The 12,055-nt window shown below is 35.3% G+C and overlaps 1 protein-coding gene across 5 annotated transcripts in view; it reads left to right on the top strand.

The window, feature by feature from the left end:
- CDK8 (cyclin dependent kinase 8) overlaps positions 1-11,481 on the top strand; it is a 124,297-nt gene extending 112,816 nt beyond the window's left edge. Inside the window, exons 7-13 of one of the 5 annotated variants that reach the window (XM_046664872.1) lie at positions 147-260; positions 2,794-2,863; positions 3,642-3,714; positions 6,645-6,742; positions 7,478-7,556; positions 7,681-7,839; positions 10,186-11,481. In XM_046664872.1, coding sequence (XP_046520828.1) covers positions 147-260; positions 2,794-2,863; positions 3,642-3,714; positions 6,645-6,742; positions 7,478-7,556; positions 7,681-7,839; positions 10,186-10,311 — 719 coding nt within the window. In that variant the 3' untranslated portion in view covers positions 10,312-11,481. Of the gene's footprint in view, positions 1-116; positions 261-2,793; positions 2,864-3,641; positions 3,715-6,644; positions 6,743-7,477; positions 7,557-7,680; positions 7,840-10,185 lie in introns of all 5 variants that reach the window. The other 4 variants (XM_046664871.1, XM_046664870.1, XM_046664869.1 and 1 more) reach the window with 4 other exon arrangements.
- Positions 11,482-12,055: the final 574 nt, after the last annotated feature.

Here is a 12,055-nt window from a genome sequence, read left to right as displayed (position 1 = left end):
CCAAGATAAAAATGCATTTTCTTTTGGAAAGAACCACTTTATTTTCCTCCTTTCTTTTTCTTTTCTCCTTTCCTTTTTTTTCTTTTCTCTTTTTTTTTTTCCTTTTTGTTTTAAAGATATTTGGGCTATAGGGTGTATATTTGCAGAACTACTAACGTCAGAACCAATATTTCACTGTCGACAAGAGGACATCAAAACTAGTAATCCTTATCACCATGACCAGCTGGACAGAATATTCAATGTAATGGGATTTCCTGCAGGTACACATTATGTTTTTGTTTTTGTTTTTAAAGCACTGTTGTTTGAACTTAGATATCTTCATTGGAAAGGGGTATATTTTTAGCTGATGAAAGCTACTCTTACTTGATTTTTTATATTTATGACTTGCATTAATCAAAGAGCCATAGAAATAGCAAAATTTGTAGAATTCACATCTTAGCATAAAAATGTTTATGGATTTCCTGAATTTGAGGAGTGTGTTTTTGTTTCATTTTGATTTTTTTTATTTTGTTGCTTAATATTTGAAATGATAAAATATTTGCAATATCTGTATTGAAAAGGTACCTTTCATTCTTACCAGTGGAAACTATAAATAAAATTTAGTAGTGTGTATTTTTGTCTGGCAGCACATATAATACTACCATTACTTTGGATATGAATACAAATTTTGAACAAATTTTTTTTTAGGGCACTGTACAGAATCAGATTACATTGAATAATAGCATTTTTGCTTTATAACTCTTGTGAATGAGAATATTCTTTTAATTGTGCTGTTAGAACAGTCAGGATGTGGGTGAAAGTCTAGGATTCCACAGTGACCTTGCCCACACACAGCAGAGAGAAAGTCGTTTAGTGTCCATATCATGGGTCTCAAATCTCTCCAGCTATATCCCATTCCCTCATTAGACCACAGAATGGTGTCGTTCGTCAGTCACTAGAAACTCTGCCCAGAGGTCCAGAATAATGAAGACTGGTTTAAAACACCTACATAATTTTGGCTAGTCAAGTACTTATTAGAAATTGTTTCTCATTAGGAATTTTTCTCAGGTCAGGATGACTCAAAACTCATACAGAAATATCTGGGAATGATAATTCCACATTCCCTTGTAAAGATGTTAATTATCAGGAAATTCAGAATAACTATACAAATACTACCTTTCTCCAAAATTGGTCAGCAGTTCTACGAAGACTACTTTGTTGTGATGGGAATTTCATTTATTCACTAAATAGTTATTGAGTACCTGCCATCTGCCAGTCACTGTGGAAAGTATAAAATATTGTTGATATAACAGACATAATTCTTGCTTTCTTGGAGTTTACATTGTACTGCTCTAAGTAAAATGTTTAAAAAATAGGTATGGTTTGGGTAGATAAAGAAGAATGGCCTTTTCTTCCCACTTCTGAATGTGTCCACCATTTCTAAGGCACAGAGAAAGGAACGTGGTTTACAAGGGGGTGGAAGTGAGGAAGGCCTCTATAGGAGGTGATTTGTAATGTGTGGTTCAACTGTTAGGGTAGGCTCAGCTTGTAAGGAACTTGAAAAGCAGACCACAGAGTTTAGATTTGATATGCTAAAGTATGAGAATCCATGATAAGTTCTTGAGAACTAGTGACATGATTTCTGTTATATTTTAGAAAGATTAGTTTGGCGGTGGCATGTAAAAATCAATTAAAGAGAGGTAACTAAAGTCAGGGAAACCAGCTGCTTGCCTCTATATCAGTGTTCCAGGTATAAAGTGATAGTAGGGGTGGAGAATAAAGAACAAATATAAAATTTTTCATAGGAAGTGTGTAATTGAGAGAAGAGTAGGAGATTATCTCAGGATTTCTAGCTTGAGAAACTGACAAAATAGAAAAATTGGAACAAGGAAATGGGAGAAAATTCCATTTAAGAGAATAGGAGAAAATTGGAATAAGGAGAAAATTCCATTTAGGAGTTTAAAGTTTATATTTAATTTACTTTTCAATCTGTGATATCTGGAGGATTGGTAGCAAATGTTTTTACAAGTAAGTTGAAAGAAAAGCAAACCTCTGAAGGCCATTTAAGAGCTTGCAGTGCTGTAAGCTGCCTGCTACAGAGCTGTGTGCCCAGTAGACTCAGTGGTCCACTGGGGGCGATGAGGAGCACAGGCCGTCTAGCATGTATTGTTTGAGCAACTCTATGCCAAGGAAACGGAAACACTTTCTACCTAACGTATCTGGCAGCTGGGGTTGTTTTTGTGGATGTTGTTGAAACCAGTCAAGCACCAGCTGACTTTTTAGTGTACTAGCTATATCCCACTCTATTCTACTTCAGACACTTAGGACTGCTTACATTGATTGTTGATGTAAGGCAGTGTATTTAATAAGGTGAAAGTAAGGAGGGCCATATAAAGAGGTGCATCTTAAAGCTGCTGAGGGGAAAGATGTGGCATTTTATCGTTGAAGAGAGCGACTGCTGATTTAATCAAGAAATTTGGTGGAAAAGGGGAAAAATGGCTTTACAAGTAGAAATAGAACTAGTTAATAATAGAAATATTTATTTATAACTTATTCCCCTCTATAGAAATTGAGTTAACTTACAGTAAAACACATAGAAAGTAGGCATTAAAAAGGTAGAGATAGCTGTACAAAGGATGGGGAATCGTATTTACAGTTCAAGATAAGATGTTTACTATAGCTGACCGTTTATTCAAAGTCTCTGCTTTCGTAGGTTAAAATTATAGGAAATGTAATGAAAACAGGTAACCTTTATTGAGATTCTTGAGAATAGGAACCTAGACAACATGAAAACTTTATCAATGTATTTCACAGATAAAGATTGGGAAGATATAAAAAAGATGCCTGAACATTCTACATTAATGAAAGATTTCAGAAGAAATACGTAAGTTGGAAAGAAAATAGAACTTTGTTGATTTTTGCTTTTCTAGAATACTCAGTATGAGATTGAATACTCAACATAATAGCATACTCAACGTAAGACATTCTAAGTAATTTCACTGATTTACTCTAATAAATATTTTACAAGAGTCTTCATTTCTTAAGCTGTTTAAATGCTATGAAGAAGGTGAATGTGTAATATTAGCAGCTGCTTTGGGTGTGAGGAAACAACCACTTCGTTTCTTTCCGTGTTTACTACTGGAAGCTAGGCATCGTGGAAAGCATCACAGCTGAAGCAATAAGAGACAGACAGACAAACCTTGTTCATAGCCACTTGCCCACCCATCTAGGTTATGTAGTAATTTTAAGCAATGTTTAATAGAGAAGTATTTCATTTATTCACAATGCGACATCAGGTGATTGGGAGAGGGCAGTTTATAGACATATAACAAAAAAAGTTTTTTAACTTATTGGTAAGGCTGAGATAAACTTTTGACCCATATGTTATTCACGATAATTGTTGAGATGACATTCATGTGAAAGAAGCTATTCAGTGTATGTTATTCATGAAATTATCTTGCATTTAATCAGTGGTATTCATTCAAAAGTGACTAGTATGAATATTGAATGAAATATAAATTGATTTAATGCTACTCTTTTTATGCTGATTATACCATTTTCAATATATGTTCGATATTAGTTATGATTAAAATAATTCTGTTTGGAAAAATTTCAGCCATGTAAAATTAACCTCAAATCTAATGTAAATATTTCTCTTTCAGGTATACCAACTGCAGCCTTATCAAGTACATGGAAAAACATAAAGTTAAACCAGATAGTAAAGCATTCCACTTGGTAAGCTCTAGAGGACAGTACTAAAGAAATGTGTTTTTTCCCCTAACTACGTAGCCCAACCTGAAGCTTTTGGGGGTCAATTTACATGGTTACTCAGCACTCGTAGAGTACTGTAGTGGTAAATGCAGAAATCTTGTTAGTGCATGCTAGTGAAGACATCAAAATATTTATTTTTCCAAACCTATAGCATGGTTTGACAGACTCGTGTTTGGTTACATTAGATTTTCTGAAGATAGTCATTGTACCAAGTCTGTCAAGAGCATTTTTTAAATAACATTTATTGGTTTTCGTCACTTATTTGTTTATTTATTTTTAAAGATTGAGACCTGAGCTAACAACTGTTGCCCGTCTTTTTTTTTTTTTTTTTTGGCTTTTCCTCCCCAAATCCCCCCAGTACATAGTTGTATATTTTAGTTGTGGGTCCTAGTTGTGGCATGTAGGATGCTGCCTCAACATGGCCTGATGAGCAGTGCCATGTCCGCGCCCAGGATGCGAACCGACAAAGCCCTGGGCCGCGGAAGTGAAACGCGTGAACCTAACCACTCGGCCACGGGACCTGCGCCTCATCACTTATTTAAAAATTTCACAAATTTCAGAGAAGAATCAAGAAGAAAATCCCACCATTCTGAAATAATTTTTACAGATTATTTTATATTTCAACTCTTTGAAAGATTGTTTACAAAATCTTGAACTCCCAAGATACTTCTTATAAACTTGGGTATTAGGGATTCTTCAGTGATGGTATACATTATTTGCTTTTTCTGGAAGAGTATGAAAGATGCAGTATTTATTAGTGTAAAATGGAAAAATGATTTGATCTAGAATCCAAATGAATCCATGCACTATCGATAATTTGTGATGAGATTATTCAACAGTTGACAATTTAAATTTGTTTACAATTGTTTCCATTTTTTCACCACAGCAATTAAAAATATTTTCCAGTTTTAAGTTTTCCAAAAAAGTTTATAACATATAAAGGTGGAATTGAAGGAAGCTGGTTGTATTTTGCTTGGCTTAAAATTCTCTTACACCTTTATTCCCAGTGTTTTTAAATGCGTTCCTTAAATGGGAGTTTCTTTACCTTGAGAGTATTAAACTTTCCTTTATTACAGTATCAGGCCACTTGGCAAATATTTCTATTTCTGCTTCCATTTCTGCTTTTTCTTCTCCTTCTACTGCTTCTGCCTCTTCTTATTTTTGTGTCATGTCATATATCATGTATTTCATATCTTATCAGCAGTTTAAAAAGCAATGCTTAACCTATTATGACCACACAATGTATTATCCAAATGATGGTTTATTATAGCGTACTTAAAACAGGACCCAAGTAGAAAGGTGTTAGTTACTCTAACAAAATAATGATAAGTGAGGTAGACCAAAAGTCACAATTTAGAGGAATTACTCTTACTTCCCCCCAGTTCGCTGCTGCTCAGTATAGTCCGAGGTGACTCGCACTGCCTTCACCACTGAAATTCAAAAGATACTCTTCCTTTGCAGCTTATTTGCTTTGTTTTACTGAGGTGACCTATCTTGGGTGGTCTCACCTGAAAGCTCTATTATAACTCCATTAAAGCTGTTGAGTATTTTAAATAGCAGATCCATGATTTTCCTTTCAACTCTAAAAGTAAAATTGTGCCTCCACTGAAATATCAGATCATTGAAATTAAAGTCTCACCATCCCAACATTTCATCTGCATTTTTAAATACTTTATGTCCTTTTATCCTCTAATTATCTCATTTTCCATTGTCTCGATGTGTCTATTACTTGGTTTTTTAAAGTGTGGTCCTAGTCCAGAACATTAGAATCACCTGGGAAGTTGTTGGAACTGCAGATCCTTGGGCTCCTGCTGGACAGACTATCAGAAGGTCTGGAAATAGGGCCTAGCAGTCTCTTAAGAAGCACCCCGGGGTGATTCTGTTACACTGTGAAGTCTGAAAACCACTGCGTTAGATCAAAGGTTGTAAACTAAGAGACCGCTATTTAGATAATCTCTTAAATCACATATTAAAATCAAATATTCTAGTTCATAGAGACTTCAGTAAACTATGTTTTAACCAAAAAGAAATACTGAGTTTTCACATTAGCGTGACATTTCTGTATGTAGCAATAAAGATAATAATAGCTAACACTTACATAGTGCTTTCTTTGTGCCAGGCACCATATAATTGCTTTCAATATATTAACTCATTTAATCTCGAAAACAAACCTTGATTATAAGTACTATTTTTAATCTCCATTTGACAAATGGAGTTACAAAGAGGCTAGGTAATTTGTCCAAAGTCACTCAACTAATAAATGTCAAATCAGGATTTGAACCGAAGCGGTCTCCTTCCAGAGTCTCCATTCATAACCACACCTCTATACTTTACAGTTTCTGTATTCATCACCATACTTATTTAGACTAGTACAGCACTGTCCAGGGGAACTTTCTCTGATGATTTATGCTGTCCAGTAGGGTAGCCACTAGTCTCATGTAGCTGTTGAGCTCTATGGACCTGAAATGACTGAGAAATTGATTTTTTTAGTTTAATTTGGATTTAAATTTAAATGGCAATATATGGCTAGTGCATTATTTGTGTTATAACAGTTTTTCCCCTTAATAGAAAATACAGGAATTTTAGTCCTGTTTTAAATTGGATAAAGCAATTTAGATAATGCAGGGAAAAGATCATTGATTTAGAGTAAGAAGACGTAAGTTTAGTTACTTCTTAGAGGAGAACCAAGTGAGATAATGAATATTAGAGTGACTAAAAAGATATGAGTTACCTCATTAAATTTAATAATTAGGATGTTTTTGTTTAATTTGGGGGAATAAATGCCCCTCAAATTGTGGTGTTGTTCATCAAAAAGTATATACCTCCCACACATGCGCCAAAGGGTATAACTAGGACAAGTAATGCAGTACTGTTTTCTTGATTTATGGTTTCAGCTTCAGAAGTTGCTTACCATGGACCCAATAAAGCGAATTACCTCAGAACAGGCTATGCAGGATCCCTATTTCTTAGAAGACCCACTTCCTACATCAGAGTAAGTGATCCATTTGTTAACTCACCAGCATGATAGAATTTTTTGAAGCAAGCTTTCTTTTAGTTGTCAACTCCAAGTTGCCACTCCTCTTATATGGTTACCCAAGGAAATTTTTATGACAAGCGAAAAATGAGCTCTCATGACTGAAGTGTCATTTAGGGGTTTTACAGTTGTGAGGCGTTCTTGTTCATCTCTTGCTCTAGGAAACATCGCTAGCATTAGTTTCAGCAGTAATCCAGTTATTCAGTGACAGGCTGATTGTGCATGCTGTAGCTCAGTCAGACTCACTGGGATTGCTTACTGCTTGCAGTTACAGTTTTGTATTTCAATTGTAAATCCCATTCCCAAATAAATTTGTGTTCCCCATACCATCTTTTATTTTAAACGTAGTAGGGAGGGTGAAAAAAAAACTGTGTTTGAATAGTGACATTTCGGCTAGAATCTATATTTTGGTTGTAGTAATAAAAGAGTAATGCTGAGATAAAAGAAGAAAGTTGAGTCATATTCAGTGATTATTGATTATTTTTATACAATGGAAAGCCCTCAAATAGCCAACTGTAGTGTCACTGGTTAGAAGGAAAGATATTTTTTGTTAGAGTTGCATGAAAGGTACTTATATTACAAATGTGGAAATAAAGTCCATCTTAAAAGATTAAAATGAAAGCCACTTAAATGAAGCATTTGAAATATTGATTAGTATACTAGAAATAATTTTTCTTTTTTTCTTATGATCAGCGTATTTGCCGGGTGTCAAATCCCTTATCCAAAACGAGAATTTCTAACAGAAGAAGAACCTGATGACAAAGGAGACAAAGTAAGTATTAAAGTACAGTTGACAGCTTCTTGTTTTATTCAGTGCTACGGTAACATTTTGTGGTTTGGGTGTATTTTGTTCTCCGTCTGAGTTGAACTTTTATTTTTCTGTTTAACCAATTGAGAAGAACCAGCAGCAGCAGCAGGGCAATAACCATACTAATGGAACTGGTCACCCAGGGAATCAAGACAGCAGTCACACACAGGGACCCCCGTTGAAAAAAGTGAGAGTTGTTCCTCCTACCACTACCTCAGGTGGACTAATCATGACCTCAGACTATCAGGTATTTCAAGTTTGTTTTCTATTGACCTGCCGTGTCAGTATTTGCATATGGGTTTGTAGCCATTGGGAAATGCAATACAATGAAGAAAATACTGACCTTTATTTACCTGGAGAAATACAGTGACATGAAGTGTTATTGGTGTGGAAAAGTACTGACAGTAGTACAATAGATGGGCTTAGATTTTGAACTAGACAGACTTGGAATGATGGAATTTAAATTATGCCACTTACTAACTATGTGACCTGGACAAGTAATATAACATTTCTTGGCTCTAGTTTTTCATCTGTAAAATGAGACTAGTGAGGCCTAACTTGCAGTTGTAGGAGTAGACATGATAAATCTTAGCACCTAGCTTATAATTGGAGCTCAACAAATGATATCTATTGTTTTGAAACAACAATATACCGTAATAATTAAGAACACAGGCTTTCAAATCCCAGCCCAGCCACTGACTTCCGGGTAACCTTGAGAAAGCAATTCACATGTTCTCAGTTTTCTCATTGGTACAATATAGGTAATGAAGTGTGATGTTGTAGTAAGGATAAAATGAGAGTGTATGGTAAGGCACAGTGGCTAGCCTGACCTAAGTGCTTAATAGATGATACCAATCACTTACCATTTTTATTATCATTATCATTAAAGGTCTTAGTAACATTCGTGGTACCCAGTTAGCACTTGTTGAGTGTTAGTGGTGGTGCTGGTGATGACTATAATAATAATAAGAGCTTGTTGAGTATTTACTATGTCCCAGCTATTAAACTAAGTAGGAAACATACATTATTTCCTTTGGTTATTATGATAACTCTGTGAGGTGTTATTGTCATTTCAGAAAACTGAGGCTTGTAGAAGTTAAATAACTTTCACGTGTTCACCCATGGAGTGGGCAGTAGACCTGGGACTCAGACTCAGATCTGATGCAGAGGCTCTGTTGCCTACTTATGGATCCTGTCAAGGGACATTGTTAGTTTTTTTGTATGATGACCTGTTTGGAAAGTAATATGCCATGTCTCTGCTTATTCTAATCATATTCCCAACTAACCTGTATTTCAATATGGGAAGGGTACTGAAAACCTGACCAATTAGAGTTATTTACCTCCTAAAAGAAAAAAAGAGATCTTACTAAACTGACGAGGTCCCCAGAACCTGTTACTGCACTTCAAGAATTAGATATTAACTCTGCTTTGGTTAAGGGGAGGTCCAGCCCCCCAAACCATGGAAATTATTGTCTGCCCGAGTAGTAAGTCTGCCAGCAGGCTAAACAAGGAAATCAAGGACAGGCGTCTATGGGGGTTGATACTTGTTCCAGCTTCTTTGTCTCCCCATCTGGATGAGAGGAGTGCGTCTGTCTGGGTTCAGGGGTGTGTTTGTGCACCGCGTGGTGGCCTCCTTAGACGGAAGCAGGGCGTGCTCACCTTTGCTGCTGCACCCAAGAGAGTGTTGCTGGAGTTCTTTGTTCCTGTTATTATTGTGATTGGTTTCTGTGTGTGATTTCAAAAATATCATTTCTGACTACAGTTTCATGTGTCCACTCTTTTTAAAATGTTATTTTTGCTAGGATTGGCAGAATTTAGAATTTATTAGAATTAGAATGATTTACTAAATATGCTTTGAAAGAGGAAAACAATAAATTATGGTTAATCTTTCACAGTGTTTGTCATGGGAGCTAATAGTGTGAGAGAGGCACAGGAATGGGAATAATGTGACAGATCAAAGGTAGAGGATTCTAAACTCCGTCACTGTTCTTTGCCTTTGTGCTGTTTTTAGAATTGAGAATACCACTCTTTTTACATTTCAATAATTATAATTTTACTTTTGTATATAACTTGTAGCAGAAAATCAGATTCATTAGTTTAAAGGGCATGAAAATATTTAATGCCAAAGTAAATGACTTTATGGTACATTTTCTTGTCATATTTATTTTTATTCTTTTGTCATATGTGTATGTTGGGGAGGTTTCCATTGAAGAATCTAACATGTAAATTAGCTTTGAATTTCTTAATGTATACATCAAGTTCATGTGTAAACATCTCAAGCAAATTAGTTATTTATCAAATAGATACAAAACAGCATATAAAGGGGGTTCTGCTGTAGAAAAAAGATGAACTGCACAGCATAATAATAAGACTCAGCTTAGTAGTATTTGCTAGCAATACTTCTGACCTTCATAAAGAAAAGCTGATATTAAAAGACTTGGGTTTTTCTCATTGTAAGTCTAAAGCTAGTACATAGCACAAGACTTTTACATTCTTACTGCCTTGAAACACACTCATAAGCCTTGCTGGCTTGCGCCGTAACCCACTCATAGAAACACTTGAATCACGTTTCTGCCTCCGTCTCCTTTTCTAGCGTTCCAATCCACATGCTGCCTATCCCAACCCTGGACCAAGCACATCACAGCCACAGAGCAGCATGGGATACTCAACTACCTCCCAGCAGCCTCCACAGTACTCACATCAGACACACCGGTACTGAGCTGCGTTGGAATATTGTCAATGCACTGTTGCTAATGCTGCAGGACTGACTGTGCAGCTCTCTGCGGGAACCTGGTATGGGCCATGAGAATGTACTGTACAACCACATATTCAAAATGTCCAATAGCCAAGTTCCATCACTTTTCACAGATTGGGGTAGTGGCTTCTAACTTGTACCTATTTTGGAGTTAGACTTGAAAAGAAAGTGCTAGCACAGTTTGTGTTGTGGATTTGCTACTTCCATAGTTTACTTGACATGGTTCAGACTGACCAATGCATTTTTTTCAGTGACAGTCTGTAGCAGTTGAAGCTGTGAAATGTGCTAGGGGCAAGCATTTGTCGTTGTATGTGGTGAATTCTTTCAATGTAACAACATTATCTGACCAATAGTACACACACACACACACACAAAAGTTGAACTGGTACTTGAAACAGAAAGTATGTGTTAACTCAACAAAATAACCAAGACTCAAGAAGAGATTATTTTGGTACACCTTTCATTTTAGTGTCTTATCAGTGGGTTGATTCATTTTCTACATTAATCAGTGTTTTCTGACCAAGAATATTGCTTGGATTTTTTTGAAAGTACAGAAAGCCACATAGTTTCTCCAGAAAGGTTTCAGAACTCCCAAAGATTAATTTCCAACTTACAAGTTTGTTTTTATTTTCAATCTATGACTTGACTGGTATTAAAGCTGCTATTTGATAGTAATTAAATATGTTGTCATTGATATAAACCTGTTTGGTTCAGCAAACAAACTAAAATGATTGTCATAGACAGTGTTTTATTTTTCCTGTTGGTGTTGCTGATTTGTGAGCATGCTTTAAGATGAAAAAAGCATGAATGATAACTTCCTTTAAAAGGTGCGGCATCCAATTCAGATATTTTGTCCTGATTTTAAAGCTGGTTGGTGTAGTGCTATTAAAATTTTGTTCAGTTAAATTTTCTTTTTTACAACTTGTTCGCACGTTTTTAGGGTGCCCTTACTTCAGCAAAGGAGAAGGAGTAGGAGAGCCTTAGAATTTTTGAGGAAAAAAAAAAACCTATAACATACAATGTACTGTATCAAACTATTTTACATGAATGACACAAGTATTCTGAATTTAAAAAAAATTGAACATTGTTAAAAACAAGGTGTTATGTAATAAATTTATTTTTCATAAATCAAAATACGGAGTCAGCTGTATTTTTATATGCACAAAGGTGTTTTATTTTATTTTAAAATGTGCCTTAACAGTTGGCCTCTAAATAAATCTCTTCGGTGTTCATTAATAATATGTATATATTCTGCCTCTGTGATGGAGTAAAATGACTTATGATTTAGATATGGATGCTTTTCTCTGTTACACTTAGTACTGTAATATAAGATATGAAATAGATACCTTTCTAATTGAAAGAAATTGTGGTGAGCCTTCCATTTCTAGAATAATGCTAAAATTGTTATGCTGAGAACTATTTGACTGTTTTATGCAAAATAATTATTTTTCCTCCCTCCTTCAGCACAAATACAGAAGATAAATAAACTAAGAATTTTTTCTTAAAAATTCAACCCATTTATATAAAAACATTTTAAGAACTGAGGAATTCCAATTCTGATAGGTCTGACCATAACAGTGTCAACTTAAAAGGAAAATTTCCCCGTTATTTTACCCTCAAAATGAGTTTCCTTGGGAATCGCCAAAAAAAATTGTAATTTGGGATGTGCATACTATGGCAAACCCTAGGCAAATCCAGAAAACAAAGA

This window comes from Equus quagga, chromosome 6 (assembly GCF_021613505.1).
Source record: "Equus quagga isolate Etosha38 chromosome 6, UCLA_HA_Equagga_1.0, whole genome shotgun sequence".
In the NCBI taxonomy this organism is placed as follows: Eukaryota; Metazoa; Chordata; class Mammalia; order Perissodactyla; family Equidae; genus Equus; species Equus quagga.
This window is presented reverse-complemented; position numbering and strand designations above follow the sequence as displayed.